Below are 24,095 nucleotides of genomic sequence, written 5' to 3'. Positions count from 1 at the left end.
TTCTTGTTACAGTAAAAGCCACTTAAGTGCTAACCCTCTTACTCCTGGATTAGCCGGAAGAAAAAAAATATAAAAAATCAGAAAATGCACGTACAATTCTGTGCTATATTAAAGTTAGTAATCTATTCTTTGTTTAATTTTTTGACTTAAGTTGTTTCACCAAATAGATTTTGAGAAATTAAGTTTTAAAGATGAAATTTTGAAAAAAAAAATGTTTACGTTTTTTAATTGATTTTGTATAAAATTTTGCAATATTATGGACATAATTATACCATTAGTTAATGACCTAGTAGTTTTTAGTCAAATACTAAAGACTTCATTCTAATAAATATTAAAGTTCCTAAGAATAACAAAAAAACTGAATCCTACTTTTTAACCTTTTGTAACCCAAGGTCGTAAATTTAAAAATTAATAAGTCAATCGATTGGCCTTTATCTTTAATAAAACACGTATTTTTTAAAAATTCAATAAAGTCATTATTTACTTAGTTATTTCGATATTTTGGGAGTAAAAAAAAGTTTAAATAATTTATTTTTATATAAAAACTCAAAAATTCAAGCAAAAAACTATCTAATATTAATTTTTAGGCACTTTCCTAAAATCCAAAAATAAAACCCCGTGGGGTTTACTAACAAAAACAATTTTTTTTCTGAATTTCGTAGTTTTTATACAAATTTGCTTATTTTCAAAAAAAGCCCAACTTTCAACATTAACTGTCAATTAAAAACTATTGGTGCTATTTATTAGAAATTTGAAGTACTATTTCGATAAAGCAATACTTAAAGATTATAATATTAGAAGCTTCAAAAGAAAAAAAAATAGTTTGTAGAGCTTTTATGCAATCTTTTTCGGTTTGTTACAGAAATGTCACATGGGGCTACAAGGGGTTAAATTGTTTTATACCTCAAGAATATTGTGTTCAAATCGTAGGTCTCTTGGAGCCAAATTGACCAAGTTATAAGTATTTTAATACTACCCTTAGGAACGTTTTAGTCTTTTAGTCCAGAGTTCAAAACTTTAAATCGTTATCCCCACAACTAATGTTTTCAACGCCGGTGCTCCTCATAACTTCAAAACTACTGCACCGATTCTTTTGAAATTTGGAACACTATTATTTTTACATATTTTTAGAGGTATCCCTGGAGAAATTTTCTCAATAAAATAATATTTATAAAAATCTATAAGTAAGGGTCGCTTTTGAGGAGTTTTTTTTTTTCAAGGGGTCTTTATTTTTGGGGTGCAAACTTGGGCAAACTTCTGAAATGCAAGTTTGTTCTACATATATTGCAGTTCTATAATGTATAGTTTATGCAATTTTGTGACGTGTTCCGCTATTTTAAAAACACTAATGTTGAAAAAAAACAACGAAAAAAGTGCAAATTTTTTAACCCCTCTGTATGAAAAAATAGAGTTGCATATACAATTATTTTTTTTATATCATTCAATGTCATTCGATGTCCATATCAAAATTTTTCACCAAAATCACTTTGAAAATTCACTTTTTTTTAAATCGAAAAATCGTTTATTTATTTGTGAGGTGGAGCTTTTCATGGGAAAGGGATGAAACAATCAACAAAATTCGCATTTTCAGCCAGAAATAGACAAGAATTTTACTCAAGTTCTTTCTGTTATTATTCATATATTTTTAAAACTCTTATAGTTTGATTTCCTTTAAGTATGAACTTTAAGTTCCGGGGGGGGCACGTGCCCCCGTGCCCCCCCCCCCTAAATCCGCCTATGGGCAGATGTACCCAACAAGCTGATCTTTCGAAATTTTAGTTATAAATTTTTTATAAGTTAAACAGAAAAAAAAAATCACTTCTATAAACATAATTATCAAAGGATATTTGTATGAAATACATATTAATTTAACAAGACATAGACAAACAATAAAAATTTACGACGGTTATGTACCTTCATATTTTGGTTCCTCAACACTAAAAAACTAACAAAAGCGTCTTATTTATTTCGTGTCCAGCCAAAAGCTGTCAAATTTTGTGGAAAGTTTTCAATCAGGGATGTGCAACAGAAACTGAATTTTCGGTATTTAATATTCTGTTAGTTTGGAAAAAAAAAAACTGGACAGGCAAAGGTACCCCAAATGGTGCCCCTACTACCCTACTAACTGTACCTGTAATAAAACCGTTTTCTTGATTTTTGTTTTTTTTTTAAGTTTTTGAAATTTTATATTAAACAAAAATGATTTAAAAAAAATCGTTCCTACAATTTTCGAAAAAAAATATTTTAATGCAATTTTAGAGATTTAATGAGATTTAATTTGACAAGTTGAAATAAAAGATCATATCGTCGGTCTCATAAGGAAACCTCGTAACTCCCAAAATCAAAATTTTAAAGGAGAGACGAAAGAGTAGAGAGACTACAGATTAGTTGAGGAGTAAAGTGCTGTGCAAATTTGAATTTAAGTCTATTTACTTTATGAGACCGACGATATGTAGTTAGTTTCATTTATCAAGCAGCGAAAGAAAAACATTATTGATAAATTTAAAAATGTTTTTATTGTCAATTTTTACTGCGAAAAAAACACTTTTTTCATTTCAGTAAACAGAGAAAGTTTAAATTTTGGATTTTTTTTCTTTGCAACTAAAAGAAACCAATCTCATTCACCAATAAGTGAAAAATGTTCAAGCCTTTAAAAAGATGCTTTGCTAATTTTCTTCCTCCGACAGACTGTTATCAAAATATCGTTATTCTAAAAAATTGAAAGTTGAATTTGATGGAAAAAATAGTAAATCCTTGAAAAAAAAGTTTTATAACTGAAAAAAGTTTAGATATTTGATCATTTTGCGGTCGATGCTCGAGATCGAAAACAAGTAATCAAAGTATCTGTTGTATAATTTTCAAATTATGTGTTGTTGTTTTTTTCAGTTTGAGTACATTTTTTAAAAGGTTGTTAATATAAAAAATATGAAATTTATTTATGCCATAAGTATAAAGGTAGTGAAAATCGACAAGAATTATCAACCGGTTTATGTACTGTTTTCAATATCAAAAATGCACCTAAAATATCTAAATTCCTCTTTTCGAATATTTATATTCAGCTCTTGAGAAAGAAAGTCAGTGCAGGACAACATCAGTCTAATCAGTTTAAAAGACAGAAATGTATAGAAATATTTTGAAATGAGGCCGACCTCAAACGTTTGCACTTGTCAGCACAAACAAACACAATTGTATTTCAGCTTTTGCAATAATAAACTCCTTCAACACTCAAAAATTAAATGAATTAGTACACGAAAATCTAAAAAAAAACTAAACACCAAGAAAAAACAATTAGGAAAAGAAATTACATATAAAAACATACAATTTACGTTTTTTAATTTAAATATTAATTTAATATTTATTTTTATTCCTTTTATTTGCATTTTGATTTATTTAAAAAATTAAAAATCCATTCATATTCATAAATGGCATTAAAACTCATTGATCAATTTTTTTTTTAGAAATTCTCTTTATGTTTTTTTTATTCTTATAATAAAAACTCACATTTTAAATTTATTAATTTTTGAAAAAAAAATTATTCTTGCACCTTTTTTTCTATCTTTCCACCCACTTTTTTTCGTTCTTGATTTTCTTTTTGTTTTTAATTCAATTTCATGCCAACACCAATCATTTAATTGCACCAAAAATTGCATGTTTAAATGAATTTCATACAAAAATGGATAAGTTAATATTTTTGTGTGTAAAATTCCAGACACCAGCCAGTGGTTATCCAGGTGCAATGGATGATCTTATATTTTCTGGAGCTGGATCTGGCTGTAGAGGAGATGATGAAGATGAATGTACTCCGCCATTTGAATCAGGAAGTGGTGATGATTTGATTACTCCTGTTTATGTTCCACCGACAAAACAACCAACAAGTCCACAAAAAGGTGTCCTAGATAAAGGTGACACAAGTGTAACCGAAAGAACATGTGATGATGAAGACTGTTTGCATGGATCTGGGGATTATGGTGAAACTACAGAACAGTTTACATCAACAACATCAACTAAAGGAACAGGTAAGCTTCCTTACTGTCAATCAGGATCTTTAAAACAGTCAAACTTCTTTCAGAATCTATAGTTGACACTTCAAGTTCCACAACTACCACTGGTACCTCAAAGAAACCAGATGCCGTACTCACTACTGAAACCCAACACACTACAGCTACTAGCAAAGCCGAGCCCGAAACAACCAGCACAATTCACGACACAACTATCGCCGTTACCACAACTGGAGTCAAGACAACACCATACCAAACCACAGCAATTGTCACAACTCCCCAAGGTACAACCACAACAACCACCACTCACCACCAAGTCCACACCTCGCCCCCAGAACGGGAAACAACACCCTACGACATCAGCCATACCGTTCCCGAAACTCCTGACAAAACTCCAACAACCGAAATCGAAGAAGTTCCATTACCACCTCCACCACCACCGCCCGAACCGGAACCGGAAATACCACCTTACAACTATCAGCCCATACCGCCACCAGCACCGCCATACAACAACAATGTTTACAGACCAAAGAGCAAAAGTGGCCGAATCAATTCAATCGAAGAGGAACGCACTGCCATGATTATCGGAATAGTAGCAGGCATCCTAATAGCAGTTGTCCTAGTTATCCTGCTCGTCCTGTGGCTAAAGTCCAACGGCGACCGCAACTACAAAACCGAATCGGAAAAGGCTGCAGCTTACGGAAGTCACAATCCGAATACGGCTCTTTTGGGTAACACTAGCACAAATGGATCATATCACCAACAACGCCAGCAACATCTCACCAATGGTCACAATAATTTGCCTAGTCAGAGTGACCGTGGAGGTGGGTCGTATGGAGGCATGGGCAGTAGCGGGGTTAATGGGGGAGGTGCAGGAAGTGGTGGTGGTGGTAGCGGCAGTGGCGTCATAAACGGAACCGACCGTCAACAATCGACAGCGGGCCTGGTGCAACCCAAACAGAAAAAGCGTGACTCCAAAGATGTCAAAGAGTGGTATGTGTAAAAAGTATAGTCATAGGAACAGTTAGCAATAAAAAAAAATTATTAATTTTAAAACAAAACAAACACACCTACATGAAAAAATGAATAAGTTACACCAAGCGAATAAAGAAAAAAATATTGCATATTTCCTAGAGTTTAACTAAAACTAAAAAAACAGTTGAGAACAACAACAAAAAAGAATATTTCAAAAAAAAAAATAAGTTTTAAACTAAAAAATTCAAATTATTAACAAAAAAAAAAATCAAAAAAATTTAAAACAAAAAACAGAATCTTATTCAAAAGGACTTAAGCAATTTGATTGAATTTTTTTCTACACAAAAAGCTTTAAATACAAAAAATTACCAAACAACATCAAACATCTAAATATTAATTAAAAAAATAAAAACAAATTGACGATTTATTTATTTTAAAATCTGGCTTCAGCTTAAATAAAAAAAAAAAAAAATAAATAAATTATTATTATTATTATTGCAAGTAAAAATTTATATTTTTTACAAAATTAAAACAAAAAAAAAATATATTATATAAATATTATTCAAAAGAATGGTTTAGTTGAAATATTATCATAAAAAGTATAAAAATTGAGATTAATAAAGGAAGAAAGTGTATAGATAAAAAATATAAAAAGAAAAACAAAAATAGAAGAATTTTTTTAAGGTAAAAGTGTTATTAGTTAATTTTTAGAATAAAAAATATACAAATACGTGGTGCTGTAATTTAGTCCCAAATAAAAAATGCATTTAGTTTAATGATATTAATTAATATTATTATTATTATTATCTTTGTATGTACTTAAACAAAAAAAAAAAAAAAAACAACACAAAAAAATTACTAAGTCCTCGTGTGTTAAATTAATTTCTCTTTTAGATAAATTTAGCTTTGCACAAAAATTTATATTTTATTTATAAGCTGTTCAGTGTTTATACTGATATTCGCTGTAGTTTTCCTGTAAATTCGATTTTATTTTAATCATGAGAGTTAATCTTGGCAAACTATAACCGTTATACACTGATAAAAATGAATTGAGGTTAAACCCTAGGCCTTAAAATTTCTTGCCACGGAAGTTTTTTTTTAACTTAACGTTTTTTATATACATCATAACATATATTTTGCAAGATTTTTTCATTTAATTAAGAAATTGTAGGCTAACAAGAGTACTATAGCATCATAACACTTGCGTCCCAGCAAAGGAGACAAAAAATCTTTTTTTCGGAGATTTCTGAGACGAAAATTTGTTTTTCAAAAAAACCGTTTTTCAAAGGACAAAAAAAACATCTTAAATCAAATTGAGCTCTAAAACAAGTACCTATGCAATTTTATTTCTTTTATTAAGATGCATTAAAAAAAATATATTTTTATTGGGCTCAAGCTTAGACCTTTATAGAATGAAATGATAAATGTTCAACACTATTTTACTTTTTTTGTCAACCGAACAGATGGTATTCATGTTTCGCTCATCAAGTATGCTCATTTTACAAATGAGTTGGTAAATTTCTTACTTCATATTACGAGTATATTAACCAACGTGTTTAAAAAGCTCTGCCTATCTTTGATCAGTTCTTTGGGCATTGCTTGATATAAGCCTCGAAACATTACCTTAAACTCATTTCGGTGATTATAATCCACGTTACCTTCTTGTTGTGGGTGGTGGTGGTGAGCAACTGGTCGAAATCGTCTTCCCATTATGTTGTCATTGCTTCCATTGCTTATCAAATATTAGAAAAAAACACCTGAAGGCAATTTCCCCATTAATTATTATTTGGGTTAATTTCTGTAGATGAAGAATTTTTCGCAGACTCCAAGTACTGGAGTCCAGACAAAGTTTTTTAGCTTCCGCTATGTCGGTTGAACATCCCACTCATAATTCTATTTCCTTTGAATCTTAATCTGGACGAAGAATAGATCTATGAACTTTGGGTAATCTTGTGCCTAAGTCCATTTCAGTATAGTGCAGATTCTGTATATCGGCTGTCATCTGTAATAAAACAAGAAGTACAACTTAAAAGGTGGGCCCTTTGTTTTGACGTGGGTCGTAACAGGGTCCGATCTAGGGGGAGTGGCAAAATCGGGAGAGCAAGAAGCACATTAAATAACTTTTCATTAACAAACTCCTCAAGTCTTATAGAGTAAAATTTATAAAGTTATTTAAATCAAAATTTAAAAAAAAAAAAAACATCGTCTCTAGGGCACAAGCGCAAATCCAAGTCGAATTGCCAACAAACAACCAAAACTACAAATTAACTGGTAGTACAATTTTGGGAACACTTTTCGTTTTTATCATTTCGCCGTGGATTTCCCACCTAGAGAATGAAAATGAAAGAGGTTAAAAAAAAATGTCTGAAGCTTATCTCTAAACTAATGACATAAGGGGAAAAGCAGTATGATCAAAATTTAAGTTGTCATTTGACCCCTTTATCCGCTGAAAATAAAGATTTTCAATGAAAAAGCTCATTACATTACTATTGAATTTTTGTGCTTCATACTGCCCTAACAAATTGCCCCAAGCAGGATTGAGGTCATGGCCTTATGTTGAACACGAAATTTTCTGAATTTTTTTATCTCCGACGCAATTATTGACAATTTTAGAGGTTTTGGTGGGGTCTGCTTTAAACTTGATAAATATGTACCAGTACCTCCTGCTAAATGTTTTTTTAGTTTTGGCTGGTAGCTGGATCTGAATTCTATTTCTGCTTTATTTACATTTTGTTCGTCAAACTAAACTACCTTTTCCCATTGCTCAAAGATTCATTTTGTGTGGCCTTAGGGCCTTAATTTTTGAAAAAAAAATCCAGGTTTGGAAAATAAACCAATCATCAGACTGCTTTAAGTGGTGCTTAGTAGCTTTATGTTCAATTATTTTTTGAAAATTGCCCGTGTAGGACTCGAGTAAGCAATAACCTAGCAATTTGGATGCCAATACGATTTCACTAACATTTAGTTTTAACAACTTTTTCACAAAAAGGCAAAACATTTATTTTATCAAAATTGTCCGTCTCTGAATACGGTCGTAATAACTTTTTTATGCCTTTAGACCTAATGATTTCAAAGGGCTGCAAATAATACTTTTGCCCAGAGCGGCATAAAAAATGGATAGGGCTTTGGGTTGTAATAAGTATTCCACTGGAAATGCCACCAAAAGTTCGAATGGGTTCAACAATAAGTGCAATTTATCCGAGGCTATTTTATATTTCAGAAGGTTAACCAACAGGTTTTTCATTTCATTTTCAATATAATCTATTCTGTCGATGAAGAAATTGGCTTGAAACATTTTGACAGTTGTTGGTAAATCACTGAACAGCGACTTTTCTTAATCGTTTTTTTATTTTATTTTGTTTTTCAAATTAAATAAAAGAAAATGAAATTTTAGTTTTTAGCTCTGCAAGCGACATCATTTTAAAAATGCATAATATATCACAGAAACGAATCATTTACAATATATTTAGCTACAAAAAAAGTAGATTTAATGCAAAAAAAAAATGTAAACATATCATAGGAAGGATACAAACTCGTACCAAACAAAACAAAAAACCAAAAACAAAAAAAAAAAACTCAAACTCAAAAAAAAGAACAATTTGCACTTCTTACAATGACACTTCTTTGTGTTGTTTTATCAAGGACTAAATATATTTTAAATCTTTATAATATTGTTTTTTTTTTTATAAGTACGCTTATTGTACTTGCTAAAAATATATTAAAAAAATAAAAAGAGGAGACTAATTTTTTCTTTAATCTATTGTATTTCTGAAGACTATTATACTATATGTATTAATGTATATTGAACAATTTAACGAAGACTATCACGTTTCTATGCGTTTTTTTTTTTTTTATTTTATAAATTTTACTTTGTCTTTTTTTAGTTATTTTTTGAAAAAAAAAATATAAAAAATAAAAAATTAAAAAGATGTCGCTTTGGCTTTTTTTGTGTAATATTTTATTTATAAATATACTTTTAAAAATCATACAAGCAAAAAATTATTGTAAATTTAATTATAATTTATTTTGCACTGTACATACAAATTATATTTAAATTGCAACAAATAAATTTAATATTAAACAAAAAAACAAATACATTTTTTCATTCATATCAAAGTAAATGATAAATTTAAATGTAAATATTAGGTAAAATTAAAATTATAATTATAAACAATAACAAACAACAAAATGCAAATTTAAAACAAAATTTGATTCTCAATGAAAACAAAATATTATTATTATTAATAAAAAAAAATTATGAAATCAAAAATTATGTAAAATTGAAAATTAGACAAAAAATATAATTATTTAATTTGCTATTTATTTTTTTTTTTAAGTTTAAAAAGTATATTTGAGCTTTATTATAATTAAAAAAAAACAAAACACACAGCTGATATTTATTTTTACATAAACATGATAAATGGTATAGTAGAAGTGAAATTTTATTGTTTAATCATTGTTTTTTGCTTTTGCATTTATAATAACTCACTCACTTAACAACTCAATAAAGTTTGACAATAAAATAGTAAACAAAAAATAAATGAAAACAAAAATAATAAATACAAATACAGAATAATAAAAGGCACATAAGTTACATACACCTATAAAATGCGTTGAAAAACAAAAAAAAAAATAAATAAAAAACGCAAGGTAGAATAATTTAAACAAAAAAAAAATACTTATTTTAGTCCCAAACAGTTGTTGAAAAATGCATGTTTCAATAAAATAAAACAAAAAAAAAATAAATTAATAAAACAAAAAGCATATAATAGACAAATTCAGTATTAGCAACATATTCGGTATAAATCGTTATAATGAATGGGAGTGTTAACAAACAAACAAACAGATAAAATGGTTAAAAAATGTAAATAAAAATGAAATTAGAATTTTGTTGATAGAGCCATTTATATTTATTAAATTGTTTTGTTTGATCATTATTATATTAGCTCGATTGTTATTATTATACACATTTTACACTTTTAATTTTATTTTTTTAATTTATTGTTTAAAATTTCTTCACAGAAGATTTGCAAATATTTTAAAGAAGATTATAGAGAAAAAAAATTGTTTTTTAAATCCTTGTTACTCTTATTTAAAAAAAAAAAACAGCTTAACTTTTTTAGCCAAATGGAATAAGTCGTTTCTGCTTAACTTTTATTTTATGTTTTTGACTTCAAACTACACATACTATCAATATTTTGTTTATTTTATGTCTTTAAAAAAAAACTTTCTGATGAACTTGATTTAAAAACAACTTCTTAAAAGAAAATCATAGCAATGTTTATAACATTTCGGTAAGAACTTGTTAGTAAACAAAAGATAATTACCTACAATTTTTGGAACAAAATTTATTGAAAAAAAAAAAAAAAAAAAATCAACAATTCTTGGAGCAACAATTCATAAAATGAAAATGAAATGAAAAAGCAATTTCTCCAATGACCACATGAAAAAAGAATTATCCGGGGACACGGTAGTGCTTAAATACCAAAGAAGCCAGAAGCTTCAAACAACATTTTTTGTTGAGCCAATCCAAAGCAGGGTTCGGACTTTACTTCGATCGGAGTAGATTTACTTCGATTTTGGGAAAAAAATAAAATCTACTTTCCTACTTCTCTTTTTCAGAATCTACTTCTATTTCTTGATTGAAAAATACTTTTCAAATAATAGCTGCGTTTCTTTGGAAATATTTATCTACCGCTTAGTACTTAAAACTACTTTGAACTACTTTTGCTATACTGAAAAAGTAGTTCAAAGCAGCTTTAAGTACTAAGCAGTAGATAAATATTTCCAAAGGAACGCAGCTAATAAATAAAGGGATTTAACTTCAATTTTAAATCTGGTCGAGGCATTGAGAAATAAAGCTCAACTGAAATCTCAAAAGATGAATGGAGGTCAATTATTCTTCGAATTCAAGATATAAATAAAGTTTATCAAAGTAATTTTTACTGATTTTGAAGAATTCCTGATCAAAATTTGTAAGATTATGCTGAATTAACCGTTTTACACTAAAGCACCGTTACAACCACTAGATGAGAAAGGTTTTTTGGAAAAGATCACAATAAAAAAAAGTAAAGAAAAATAATTTTGTTGAAAAGTAATTTTTTTAGAATACATTTTTGTAAATAAATGTTGTGAAAGCTTAATTTTGAAATCTACTTCCGAAATTTTGGATCTACTTCACTTTTTTTTCAAATTTGCTTCGAAATTTTGAAACTGAAGTCCAAACCCTGATCCAAAGCAATCACTAAAGAAATTTTAGCTATTTCGTGGTAATCCCCCATTTTCTCTGAAATTTTCAAACATTATAGAGCACTTCTGATAATCGTAAGGTATTGTTAATTGTGTAGAACGGTAACACTAGTAGTTTATATAAAAAACATATTTTGATTAAGAACCTAAAAACTTGAGATTTTTTAGGAAGATGTGGCGTGGGTGATCCCTAACAATGAATAATTTAAAATTTTTCAGCAATTGCTTGTAAAAAGGAGTGTAATTTCAACAAAAACATAGCCACCTACCACTGAAATATAAAAGGTACAAAGTTCTATAGATTTGATTTTAAATTACATATATTTTTTATTATATTTTGACTTGGAAAGTTAAAAAACAACTTTAAAAAATGGTCAATAGTCAAGAAAAATTTGCAAAACGAAACAAATTTAAAACCAAATTTAAGAACTTGGTGCCTTTTATATTAAAGTGACACACAGCTTCGAAAAACAATTCTGGGTTTTGGTCCTTTTCTTCTTTTCGATGGATAGTGAAAAAAATTTTCCACCAAATATTAGTGATAGTCATCTCAGTCGATGTTATAATTGTGATCTAATTTGATATCAGCTATATAGAGACCTTTCTAATGTATGACGAACTTAAATCGTAATTTTCCAAAATACTTTGTTGTTTTAAAAATATAATTTGTAAAAAGGTACCTTTTCACCAAGCCCCATGCAATTTTAACCCCTCGTATAGAGTTTTTTTTTACAGTTCGTCATTACTTTATCTTTTAAACATCACTTTTGTGTGTATCCACCGATTTTTCTCCTATTTTCCGTGCTCCTGAGATTTTCATTTCATTGCTTCTTCAAATATCAAGACTTGCAATTCAAATTGGTTTGGTCGAGTCTAAATCATAATTGTAAATTTTATGAAGCGGGAGCTGCCAAATTGAACGGAAAATGATTACAAACTCTAAACTAGTAATTTGTGAAAACAAGCTTAAAAGCCCCATTCCCACTTTTCGAAACAATTTGGTTTTACAATTTTTGCCAAGTTCTGAAGAATGAAACTCACAAAAATTGAACAATTCTTTGATCTATAGAAATCAAGAGTTTTAAAACATCATTTACTAACCAAAATACTCAATGAATTAAAGACATGTTTACTAAAAAGTTCTAACACCGATTTATTTCTAAACTAACATTAATAAATCAATGATTCCTTCCCAGCTTCGTAAAACTTTTGAACTTTTCCTACATTTTTAAATATGTATAATCAATATTTAAATCTTTAATCAGCACACTGCACTTTACCCTACTATATCTAAAATCAAATCAATAGAAAACAAAAACAAAAATCTTTAAGAATTTTTCATAAATTTAAATTTAAGGATTTGTTCAAAAAAAAAAAAAAATACTCACCGTATATAATCGGAAATTCCGTCCGCTATAATTAATAAATTGGCTCTAGCAGGATTTTTTTTTGCAAAGCTATTTAAAAGAAAAAAACATTATTACAACTTCCAGATGTGTTCGTTTAATAAACAAACAAAAAAAAACTTTTAAATTATATAAAAAACAAAATCAAATATTTATGCCTTTTAAAAAAAAAAACTTTTTAATCTTGTTTTATATTTTTGACTCTTCAAAATCAAAGTGATAGATTCAAACAAACAAAAAAATAGTCGTCTCGTAATTTTTCTTTGTAATTCTTCAAATTCAATAAATTTTTAATTTAAATTTTCTTTATTAAATAAATTCTTTATAAATTTTAAACATTTTAATAAACGCTCGCTCAGCACCAAATCGATTTGACAAAAACAAAACAAAAAAAAAAAAACACTTTATATTCAAACTATAATCTGCATATTTCCATTAATTATACTCCGCATTACTTAATACAAACAAAAAAAAAATAATTATTTATCTATGTAAAATTGTATATCAATTCTCAAAAACATAAAAATTAACATTAATAAATTTAAACAAAAAAAAAAAAAATAACTATGTGTAACAATGATATTGTTTTTAATTTTATTTTATATTTTATTTTTTCCTTGCACAAAAACTAGCCAAAGTTTTTTTTAAGTGTCATTTAGACCGCAAAAATACAAACAAAAAAAAAAACACTGCACTGGTTTTTTCTATATTTATCCAATAAACTAAAAATTAATAAAAAAATAATTCTTATTTTTATTGCTTAATCGAAATGTTAATTTTGAAAAAGCAAAGTTTAGAAAAACACTCAAAAATGAACCACACACAAAAATGAAACAGTATAAATATTTATGGATTATTTTGTATTATACAATGATTATTCTAATAAATTTATATATATAATAAAAAATGAAAGGAAAGAATGTAAGGGATGAGAAAAAAAAATATCGTGCGAGGTTTATGTGTATTTTTAATAAATAATAAATAATTATTATTTTTAATAAATATGCAATGTGTATTAAATAAAAAAAAAAAAAACAAAAAATTGTTGTAGTATGCTTTTAATATTATACTGCATCATTATGGAAAAAAAATTAAATTAAAAAAAATTATAAGTAAAGTGCGATATACGAGAAATAAGCAAAATTAAAAAATAAATATAAAATAAGTATATATACTTATAAATATATATATTTAATGTATTTAGATTAATTTATTTAAAAAAAAAATATATATATAAAACAAAGTGTGCGACTGACTGTTTCAAAAAATATTTAAAAAACGATAAAAAAAAAACATACGAAAATGTATATATATGCATGTGAATAGGTATACCTATATATTAATGAATAAATGAACACACACACACTTGCATATATATATGTATTCTTAGGCAAGTGTAATAGAAATGAATAGAAACAATTTATCTATGTAAAACAGATAAATAAAAAAAGCAAAACCTATAGACTTATAAGATGTAAATTAAAAAAACAAAACAAAAAAAGAAAGTGGAAATAAAAAGTAAATATAATAAAATAAAAATTGTATAGGAAATAAAAATTGTTGTTAAGTATTATTTAAGTATAAACAAAAAATATAAAAAAAAAAACAAACAAAAAAATGATAATTTAAGAATTACACATACACAAACAGACACAAAAACAAAAAAGGAATGAAATAAACATAAATACAAAAAAAAAAATATATAGGTTTTTATTATAATATAATAAATAAATTATGTAGCAAAATTTAATTTAAAAAAAAATATAAATATTATTTAGCATAATTAATTTATTTTAATTATTATTGTGTTCATAATCTATTATGTCAATCAGTTTTTTTGCCCAAAAGAAGTTTAAATTATAATGAACTTGAAGTTGAAGAGATTTTTTTGTAAGAACAAAATAGCGGGCATTTATTTTTAAGCAATTGTTTAATATGTTTATTTATTTAATAAAAATATATATATACTTTGCTAAATTATTTTATTTATTATTGTATATTTTTTTGTATATGATTTTAAGAAAAAAAAAAAAATAAATATTATTTATACACATTTTGTATGAAAATACGTAAAAGTTGAGAAAAAAAAAATATAGAAATGAATGGTATAATATATTGTTATGATGGTTTATTTTTTAAATTCGATTATGTAACAAAAATATCGACAAGGAAAAATAAAAAAAGAAATAAAATAAATAAGATGTTTGTTTTATTTGTTGTGAATACAAAAACGTAGGATAAAATTCATTTTGGTCTGGGTTCGTATCCCAACCTTCAACACCTAAAAAAAAAAATGATTATTTTCAGGGGTATTGCTGCCTCTTGCGAGGAATTGACAAATCCTCCCAGGCATTGTCATATGTAAAAGTGCAATGATATTTTGCTTCACCTGAATATTTCAGTTTTTAATCTATTTTTTGAACTCATATAAAGAAGATTCCATCGCTGTTCATTTGTTTTATTACAATGACATTTTTGTTGGTAAGAATATAGTTTAATTTAACTACTGCATTTAATTACAGCATTTGCCAAGTCATTGTCAACTATGATGAAGTCATATCGAAAATAGAACAAATTAAAATAAAAGTATCAATAAAAAATGAATGCGAAAGCCCATTTTTATATTTCAGAAGTGCAATTTTTAAACCAAGATAAGGTAAGTCGATAACACAAAAGCTTATCGTAAATTACAGTAAGATGGTTATTCAGCAAAAAGTCATTATCATTTCCTTCATTGATAAGTTAAGTGAAGTCAAAGAGATAAAAAAAAACTAAATTTCACAATTTACCGGAAACTATCAGTACAGTAGCACTGAAAAATTTGCGTTTCGAAAAGGCACATTATACACAAAATAAACTTCAAGTTTAATTTAATTCAAATGGTGCTAATTTTAACAAACAATGTTTCCTTAAAGCTTTAGATCTATTATATATATTAAAGTTTGGTTTTGTGTACGTTCGCTAACCGGCCACACAGACTGACTCATTTTCTTAATTTTTTTTTTTGAAATCAAAGAGGCATAAGAGGAGAAGGTTTAAGGCAAAAAAAATTCAAGATTTTATAGGGTAAATAAGAGTAACACGACATTGAAAAAAGAGGCTATTTTCTAAACGGTAAGTCGTAAAGAGTTGACTTTTTTTTAAATGATAGACAAATTTATTCAATAGTTAAAAAAGGTATTGAAAAAATTCAAAAAAAATTCAAAACCAAGTTGTGAGGGTTTTTTTGCAGTCATAGACCTTCGACAAAAGACTAATTAGAGGTACGCAAAATTTTGCACAGAAATTTGAGTAACACCATGAGAAAGATATTTAAAAAAAAAATTAGGGGTCTAAAACGGATTTTTTTCATAGGCCCTATATTTTGAAATAAAAATTTTTGAAAAACAACCTAATTTTTAGGGACATTTTTGAGTAGTCTTTTATTTTTTTTGAATTTTTAAAAGTCTGCAAAAAATCTCCAATTTATAGGAAATATAGGTTTTAATCATGCGCATGCATGTACAAACTTTTGAATTTTTAAATCGATTTTTGACCGAATAACGGGAAAAACAATTTTTTTTGTCCCAAGTTTTTTATTTTTATCTTTTTTTCTTCAATAGATAAATGAATTAAATTTACAGTGTAGATAGATAATAGGCAAGACTATATTTGTACAAAGTTTCAATTAATTTTGTAATGACAAATTTGAAATATCGGTAAAATAAAACTCTATTTTTCAACATGTTACATCTTTTGATCTGGAGCTTACAAAAATTTGATTTATCTTTATTGAGCATCCTGATAATATTACCTTTCATTTGATATATCACACATAACGCTACATTAACTACAAGCTTCACAATGGTAAATTAAAAAACTTAAAAAACGTTTTTAACATAGGCCACTTTTTTTTTTAAATTTTTAAAGTGAATATTTTTAAATTAATTGGACGAACGAACAAGTTTTGATTTCCTTTTTGTATTGGGAATTATGACAAATTACAAAGTCGAAAATAGAAATAAATACAAGAAATGGCGGAACGAAGTCCGCCGGGTCAGCTAGTAATAGTATAAAACGACATACATTTATGAAGAGTCCCTGAAAAAAAAACTTTTTTTTGTTTGAAAGCTGGTACTTCGGGTATGTTCCCATTTGGTCCAGTTCTGACCAGAGACCAGAAATAACAGTCAACCTTTATTTTCAATAGGTTTCTCTCTGAGAGTTACCACATTACTTTAAATAGTTTCGGTTAAGGTTTAAGATTTATTTTTAAAAATCAAAAATAAAGGTTATCGGTTGAGATTTATTTTTTATTTTTTTAAATATCTCTCAATGGTTGAGATTTTTACAAAAAAATATATGGAAAAGGTCAACCTTTAATCGTTTTCGCTGAAAATATATCAAAAATGGTCAATTCAAAATAAAATGGAGAATATTTCAAGAATGTCTTTATATTGCAAAAATAAGTATGAAAAGGATGGTTTTTCTAAGTTTATGTATTAAATAATGTATAAACTAAATAGACTCTCAAAGTTCTTTAGACCCAAGATTATATCTCTTTTCGTTTAAAGTCAAATCTAAAGACGAAAATGTGCTTTCCACTGTGATTTGAGTCGCTGGGACGACAAGCACAACCAATGCAATTTCGAATATTTCAGGAGACCGATGTTCTAATATCTAAGTCAAAGCGTTCAAGTTCCAGAAGCGTTTTCGCCCGCCCAACTTCAAGCGGCTATATCTCGGAATTTTGAAAAAAAAAAATTAAAAAAAATTTTTGATGCCAAAACGTAGCGGGGACTCTAACCTACATTTGGGTACCACTCCCATCCATGTAGGCGTAAAAAAAAGTTAAGCCCGATTCTGAAAAAATAGGCATGATGTGGCGGTTTAACATGGAAGAAGATTTTTTTAAAATCTAAAAATGTGCAAAGCGTAGGCCCATGACACAAGCTATCATTTGGCATCACTCCCAAAAATTGCTCTCAAGCAGATTAGCTTCCAGGAGCGTTTAAAGATTCGGGGATTTTTCGAAAAAAAAATGTACCCCAACTTTCAAACGCGATTTTCTCGGGATTTTGAAAAAAAAAATCCAAAAACTCGATTATACCACTATCGGGTAGCTGAGAATATAAGCTTTCATATGGCACCACTCCCATGTCTTTAGGAAAAGGAATTGATACATTTGCAGATGAGATTTATTTTTTTCTCTCAGCGATAAATCTCACTGGTTGACCGAAACATACAAAAATACAAAATAAAGGTTTCTCTCAGACCTTGACCGAAATTTTTCTTTTTTTAAAAATAAAGGTTATTTTATGACCCTTATTGAAAATGGCGACAAATAAGAGTTAGGCTAGGCGCACACATGCGATTTTAGTCGCGCGATTATTCAGTCGCAAAAATGGATCACAAGGATTTCAATGCCTGTGAACACACATGCTTCCCGCTATTGAAAATTTGAAAATTGTGTCTACAGTCATTGAAATTGTTGTCATCTAATTTGCGACTGAATAATCGCGCGATCAAAATCGCATGTGTGCGCCTAGCCTTATTAAGATTTATTTCTGATCTCTGGTTCTGACTATGGCATCTATGAGAAAAAAGTCGGTTTTATTTTTTTTTTTAATATTGATATTTTGTTGTCAGTTCACGTTATCACTCTTAAACTTGAGAACGTCTAATTACTTTTTAATTATTACTATTACGGACAACTATGAAGTCATAATTGGTGGAAGCTATCACGTCAATCATTTCTTTTTGACTATTGCTAACGAAAGTTGGTTTATAATCTCTTTTAAAGATCAAAATAAAATTTTGTATAATGTATTCAAATAATGACTCATCCAATTAGGTTTGAGTTGGGGCTTCCCCATTAAATATAAAATCGTCATTAGCATCATAGTCTGGTCTACCAGCGCTTTTAAGCTGTTCCTTAATGTTGCCTGAACTGTTTTGTATGTATAAATATTAATGAAATAAAATATAAATATCGCTTGGTTATATTCAATAATAATGATTATAAAAAAAAAAAAATATTTTACCCCATCCAAAAAAAAACACAATAAACTAGTTTTCGTAAACAAAACAATATTGTTTGGGTTTTTTATGGCTATTTTATTTATGTTAGTGAAGTAGTGAAGCATTTTAAAATTATAATATTCATCATAAATGATGTCGGACCTTATTGATATAAGTTCTATCAATTTAGCTACTGATTCACTTCTTCTCTATCACTTCGTTTATTTTATATTTAAATTGTTTATTTATCTTCTTATATCCAAACGAATATTATTTTTTAATGAATAAACGTAAATAAGTTTAATGAAGGAGGAGATTCCTTCATTTAATTTTGTTTTTTTTATGTTAATTTTACCAATTTGAAACATTTACTTATAGATTTTCAAGTAAAATATCTATCACTTTTTGTCATTACGAACACTTGAACAAATTTATCTTTGTTCAAGAAGTGAGTTAGGTACCTTCGAATGTATCGCGGTAGTAAATTCCATTGGCGAAAAGAACTTACTAGCACTTGGAAAAGATTGAAATTAATTTTTCATAAATGATAATTAAAATATTCCACATACGCCACAGTGACCCTTTAAGTTTAAACTTTATAAAAATGATTAAAAAGAATTTATGTAGTGGAACAAATTATTTAATGGTTGCATATTAGTCGGCAGTATGTTTCTTGTGTGACAGTAAACCGATTTATATTTATATTACAAGGAGGTCCATTTATAGCTATAACAAACACGTAAGTCTGTCGGCTCTTGTATCTTCTCTTGTATCTGAAAAATCAAAACAATTTAAATGCATATTGTGGGCTTAAACTTTCATAAATTATATTTTTGCTATCAAAGATGAAAGACCTTTTGTACAGCTAGCGTTTTTGCATAGCACTGCAAACATATTGCAATTTTTCACAGAATCGCTGCCTATACAAGTCGGCTATAATGGGGCATCTTTGTAATATTAATATAAATCTTTTACCCCTCGCCTAAAAAATCTGCTGCCACCTCTCGGTCTAAAATGTGTTCAACGATAGAAACTTGTTTAATTATATTCTCAAAAGTTCAAAATTTGAGGTCACTATTAGTAGAGTAACTAAAGCAAATTATTAGGGAACCCGGCCGAACAGCTCTGATTTTGACGACTTTTTTTTCAAACGTAGGTAATTAAAAATACTTTAAAGTCTATAGATTAAAAATTGCCGGTGTTGCCGTATTGTTTTTTTTTTAAATTAAAATTAATTTTTTTTAACAAAACCATTTTTTTTGCTTAAATTTCATAAAACAAATGATAGCAAAATATTCTCTAGGTAATTTAAGGAAAATATATAAAAGGCAGTAAGGGACAATCTTCCATCGTTTAAGCGATAAATGCAATTTTCTAACATTCTGACCTCAAACACAAAAAAAATATTTTGAAAACAACGGCAACACCTACAATATTTTAAAACACAATTTTAAAAAGCCAGAAGCTCATTCTTATCTCTCAAATTTAAATCCACTAAATTTAATCAAGACTTTTTGAAAAAACGGTCCTCAAACTCAGAATTTAAAAAAAAAAATGTTATTAGAAAAATTTAAAATGACTTTTTTCCAAACTTTTTCTAATAAAATATGAATTTATTTAAAAAAAATTTTTGGCCATAAATATTATCAGTTGAATTTCGAAGCAAAAAAGGTAAAATATATCACACTTTTGAAAAAAAAAAATGAAAAATTACTTCCATTTAAATGGTTTTTTTTTATTAAAACTGAATTTTTGCATTGAAATAATTAATTTTCTCAAAGACTGTGGTAAATAGGAACTTTAAATTTTTGCTATTTAACTTTCAACAGTAAGGTTTATTAAATGAATAAAAAATAATTTTATGTTTAGATGTTGAACTTTAAAAAAAAAATAAGTTACATTTTTTTTCAAAACTTTTATTAAAAATAGTTCTTCGAAAATGAAATACTTTTTAATTTTTTTCATAAACCGTAATACATATTGACGTTTCCTTTTATAATTTGAAATCATAATAAATGCGGCCAAAAAAATTTGAAAATAAATGCATTTTATATTAGGACCAAGTTTAAAAAACGACATGTTAAAATTTTTTCAATAATTTTTTTTTTTTTTCAAAAATCTGAGTTCAATTACCATTCTTTCAAAAGCCGTTCATTCAATTAACTTAATTTTAATTTTACATATATGACTAAGCTTCTAGCTTTTCAAAAATGTATATTTGAATATTGTAGGTGTTGCCGTTGTGTTCAAATATTTTTTTTTGTGTTTGAAGTCAATTAATAAGAAAATTGTATCTATCGCTTGAACTATGGCAGATTGTCCCTCACTCCCATATATTTTTTTTCCTTGAATTTTCTAGACAATATTTTGGCATCAATTAATTTATGAAATTTAAGAACAATTTTGGAAAAAAATTTGTTTTTGTTCACAAAAATCTTCAATTAAATTTAAAAATCCAAAACGGCAACACCGGCAATTTTTAATCTATAGACTTTAAAGTATTTTTAATTTAATTTAATTTAATTGAAAAAAAAGATCATCAAAATCTAAGCTGTTCGGCCTGGTTCCCTAATATTGCCAATTTTTGAGCTTTAGTTACTCCACTTTATGGCGTATGTGGAACATTTTCTTAAATAACAAATGATAAAACAAGAATGACTTTTATGTAAAAAGTTTTATAGAATCAGAAGATTTTTTATTCAAATCTAAAAGAGAGTTACTAGGACCAACATTGAAACGACCATAGCAAAGATCATAGATAATAATCTTGTTTTATCATATTTTTGAAGTGAAAAATTATTTAGTACCGTATTGATTTGAAAGACGACAGGAAAAATCAATCGATTATAACTTTTTTGTTTTTATAGATAGATGAATGAAATTTGTACTGTATAAGTAGGTAATAGAATAAACTATAATTGTAAAAAATTTCGATCAATCTGATATTCAAAATCTTGAGATAACGGTAAAAAGATTTTTTTTTTTTGCTAAACACGTTATATCTTTTGATCTAGAGCACATACAAATTTGATGTATCACACATAACGGTACGTGATCTACAATTTACATAATCTCAAATCTGTTGCCGATGACCAGCCACCAGTGTAGGAAGTACCGTAATCTCAATTTGACTTTTTTTGTAGGCATCGAAGAAATATGATTGAAGCATCATATAAAAGGTAAAACAATAAGCTTTCAGATGATATAAAATTTATTATAGATTGTCATTTAAAAAAATTGTTATAATGGTGTCAGAAGAGAAAAAAGATTGTTTTTTTTTTTGCTTTTTTTTATGAAAACTGATTGGGTTCAAAAATGTATATCAAAAAAATATATCTTTTTGTAGATGTTGTATAGACATAGTCGATATAAATATAATATTTTGAAACAATAAGCTTTCAGATGATATTAAATTTATTATAAGTTCTCATTAAAAAAATGGATTTAATATTGTTAGAAGAAAAAATAACAAAAAAAAAACTAAATAAATACTTTTGTGTGTAAATGATCTTATTATCTTCAATCAAAAAAAAAACTAACTAACTTAAAAAAAAAACGAATCAACTTTTAATCTTATAGATAACAAAAATTGAAAAACATTTTCAATTTTTCTTCGTATGCCAACGCTGGCTTGTGAGTTTATTGCGAATATGAATATAAAATGATTTCTCCATTAAATCGCTATTTATTTAGTTCCATTCGGACCGGGTTTTCAGTATTCTCTGAGGATTTGTCTTGTGTCGACATTGTGTCCAATAACTGCGGCTTTTTCAATAATATTTAGAAAAGATCTTTGGAGAAAAAAAAAGACAACGTAAGAAACAAATTTTTGGAAGTTTATAGTTAAATTGTATTTTATTACTTGTTTTTAATGTGGGTACAATAAAGTTGAATCTACCTTAAAGAAGTCAGACTTATTTTAAGTAAAGTGAATTGTTTTACCCCTTAAACAAGTATAATGTCGATATCAAAAGCTAGATCTATTGTTATGTTTGTGAATAAATTAAGTGAAACCAGTCACGATTACGAAGACAAGAATTTATAGCCACTTTGTTAGAATTAGAATGCATTGAATCAAATGAATGAAGGAAAAAAAAACATAATTAAAATACAGTAGCTTCATACATATCTTTTTTTACACTACACTTTTAGATCATGCCAATGAAGCTGTACGGTGTTTCTGATGGACCTCCAACTTTAGGTGTCCGCATGACTTTGAAGGCCCTAAACGTTCCATATGAATATGTCAATGTGAACTTTAATAAAGGTGAACATATGACGGATTCTTATGCAAAGGTTTGTTAATTTTGTACTTCTCAGCCAAAGTTTCCATTCTTAAATAAATTCATCATTTATTTTGAATCTAGATGAATCCTCAAAAAGAGATTCCAGTTTTGGACGACAATGGTTTCTATTTGCAAGAGAGTAATGCTATCATTCAGGTGTGTATCTAGGCTTTTCTAAATACTTTCAAATTCTTCTCATAAACCGGCTCTAATTTAATTTTTTTTTAGTACATTTGTGATAAATATGGCCCAGATAGTCCATTATACCCGAAAGATCCAACTGCTCGTGCAATAGTCAACCAACGTTTATTTTTCAATATGGGATTCTATTATAGCAGCATTGGAGCCTATGCATTGGCACCAATTTTCTTCGATTATGAACGATCAGCAATGGGTTTGAAAAAAGTCGAGAATGCTCTTAAAGTTTTCCAAACTTATTTAGAACGTTTGAATACCAAGTATGTTGCTGGCGATAACTTGACTGTTGCTGATTTTGTTCTAATTACTTCTACAATGTGTTTGGAAGCAATTAATTTTGATATTTCTGGTTATCCATTGATTAAAAAATGGTATGAAATGTTTAAGAAGGAACATTCAGAATTGTGGGAGGTTGCAAAGGTGGGAATGTTGGAATTGGCTGAATTTGAGAAAAATCCACCAGATTTATCGACAATGAATCATCCATTCCATCCAACGAGAAAAGCAACAAAGTAAAGAAAAATTTTGTATTTTTTATTTGTATAAAAATTTATTGTTTTGTATTAGACACTTTTTTTATGTTACATCGAGTTAAAACTTTTTTTGACAAAATATTAATTTTATTGACATAATTTTTTCGAAGATATCCTTAATAAATAAATTAAAAAAAACAACTACTTAAACGATTTTGAGTTCCAGAAAAAATATTTCTCTATTTATAAAATAATAATACATTTTTAAAGCACAAAATTTAAAATTTAAATTAAATTTAACAAAAAAAAACAATCACATGTTTAAGAAAAATTTATTTTCAAAAATTATGAAATAAAATATTTTCTTAAAAATCAAAAAAATTAAGTTTTTTGATTTGATTTGATTTGATTTGATTTGATTTGATTTGATTTGATTTGATTTGATTTGATTTGATTTGATTTGATTTGATTTGATTTGATTTGATTTGATTTGATTTGATTTGATTTGAT

The 24,095-nt window shown here is 27.3% G+C and overlaps 2 protein-coding genes across 11 annotated transcripts in view; both read left to right on the top strand.

Moving 5' to 3' along the window:
* LOC129916399 (neurexin-1) overlaps positions 1–5,369 on the top strand; it is a 124,828-nt gene extending 119,459 nt beyond the window's left edge. For 8 of the 10 annotated variants that reach the window (XM_055996306.1, XM_055996307.1, XM_055996311.1 and 5 more), the window contains exons 19-20: positions 3,710–4,016; positions 4,070–5,369. In XM_055996306.1, the coding sequence (XP_055852281.1) occupies positions 3,710–4,016; positions 4,070–5,001 (1,239 nt within the window). In that variant the 3' untranslated portion in view covers positions 5,002–5,369. The remainder of the gene's footprint in view (positions 1–3,709; positions 4,017–4,069) is intronic. The other 2 variants (XM_055996314.1, XM_055996305.1) reach the window with 1 other exon arrangement.
* A 16,949-nt stretch (positions 5,370–22,318) lies between these two features.
* LOC129916401 (glutathione S-transferase 1-1) lies at positions 22,319–23,678 on the top strand. Its single transcript, XM_055996316.1, has 4 exons — positions 22,319–22,442; positions 22,781–22,924; positions 22,996–23,070; positions 23,143–23,678. Exons 2-4 carry the CDS (start codon positions 22,784–22,786, stop codon positions 23,626–23,628), a joined length of 702 nt encoding a protein of 233 aa, XP_055852291.1. The 5' UTR covers positions 22,319–22,442; positions 22,781–22,783; the 3' UTR covers positions 23,629–23,678.
* The last annotated feature ends 417 nt before the right edge of the window (positions 23,679–24,095 follow it).

The sequence above is a fragment of the Episyrphus balteatus genome, chromosome 3 (genome assembly GCF_945859705.1).
Source record: "Episyrphus balteatus chromosome 3, idEpiBalt1.1, whole genome shotgun sequence".
Taxonomy (NCBI): domain Eukaryota; kingdom Metazoa; phylum Arthropoda; class Insecta; order Diptera; family Syrphidae; genus Episyrphus; species Episyrphus balteatus.
The sequence above is the reverse complement of the archived record's forward strand: the minus strand, read 5'-3'. Positions and strand labels throughout refer to the sequence as shown.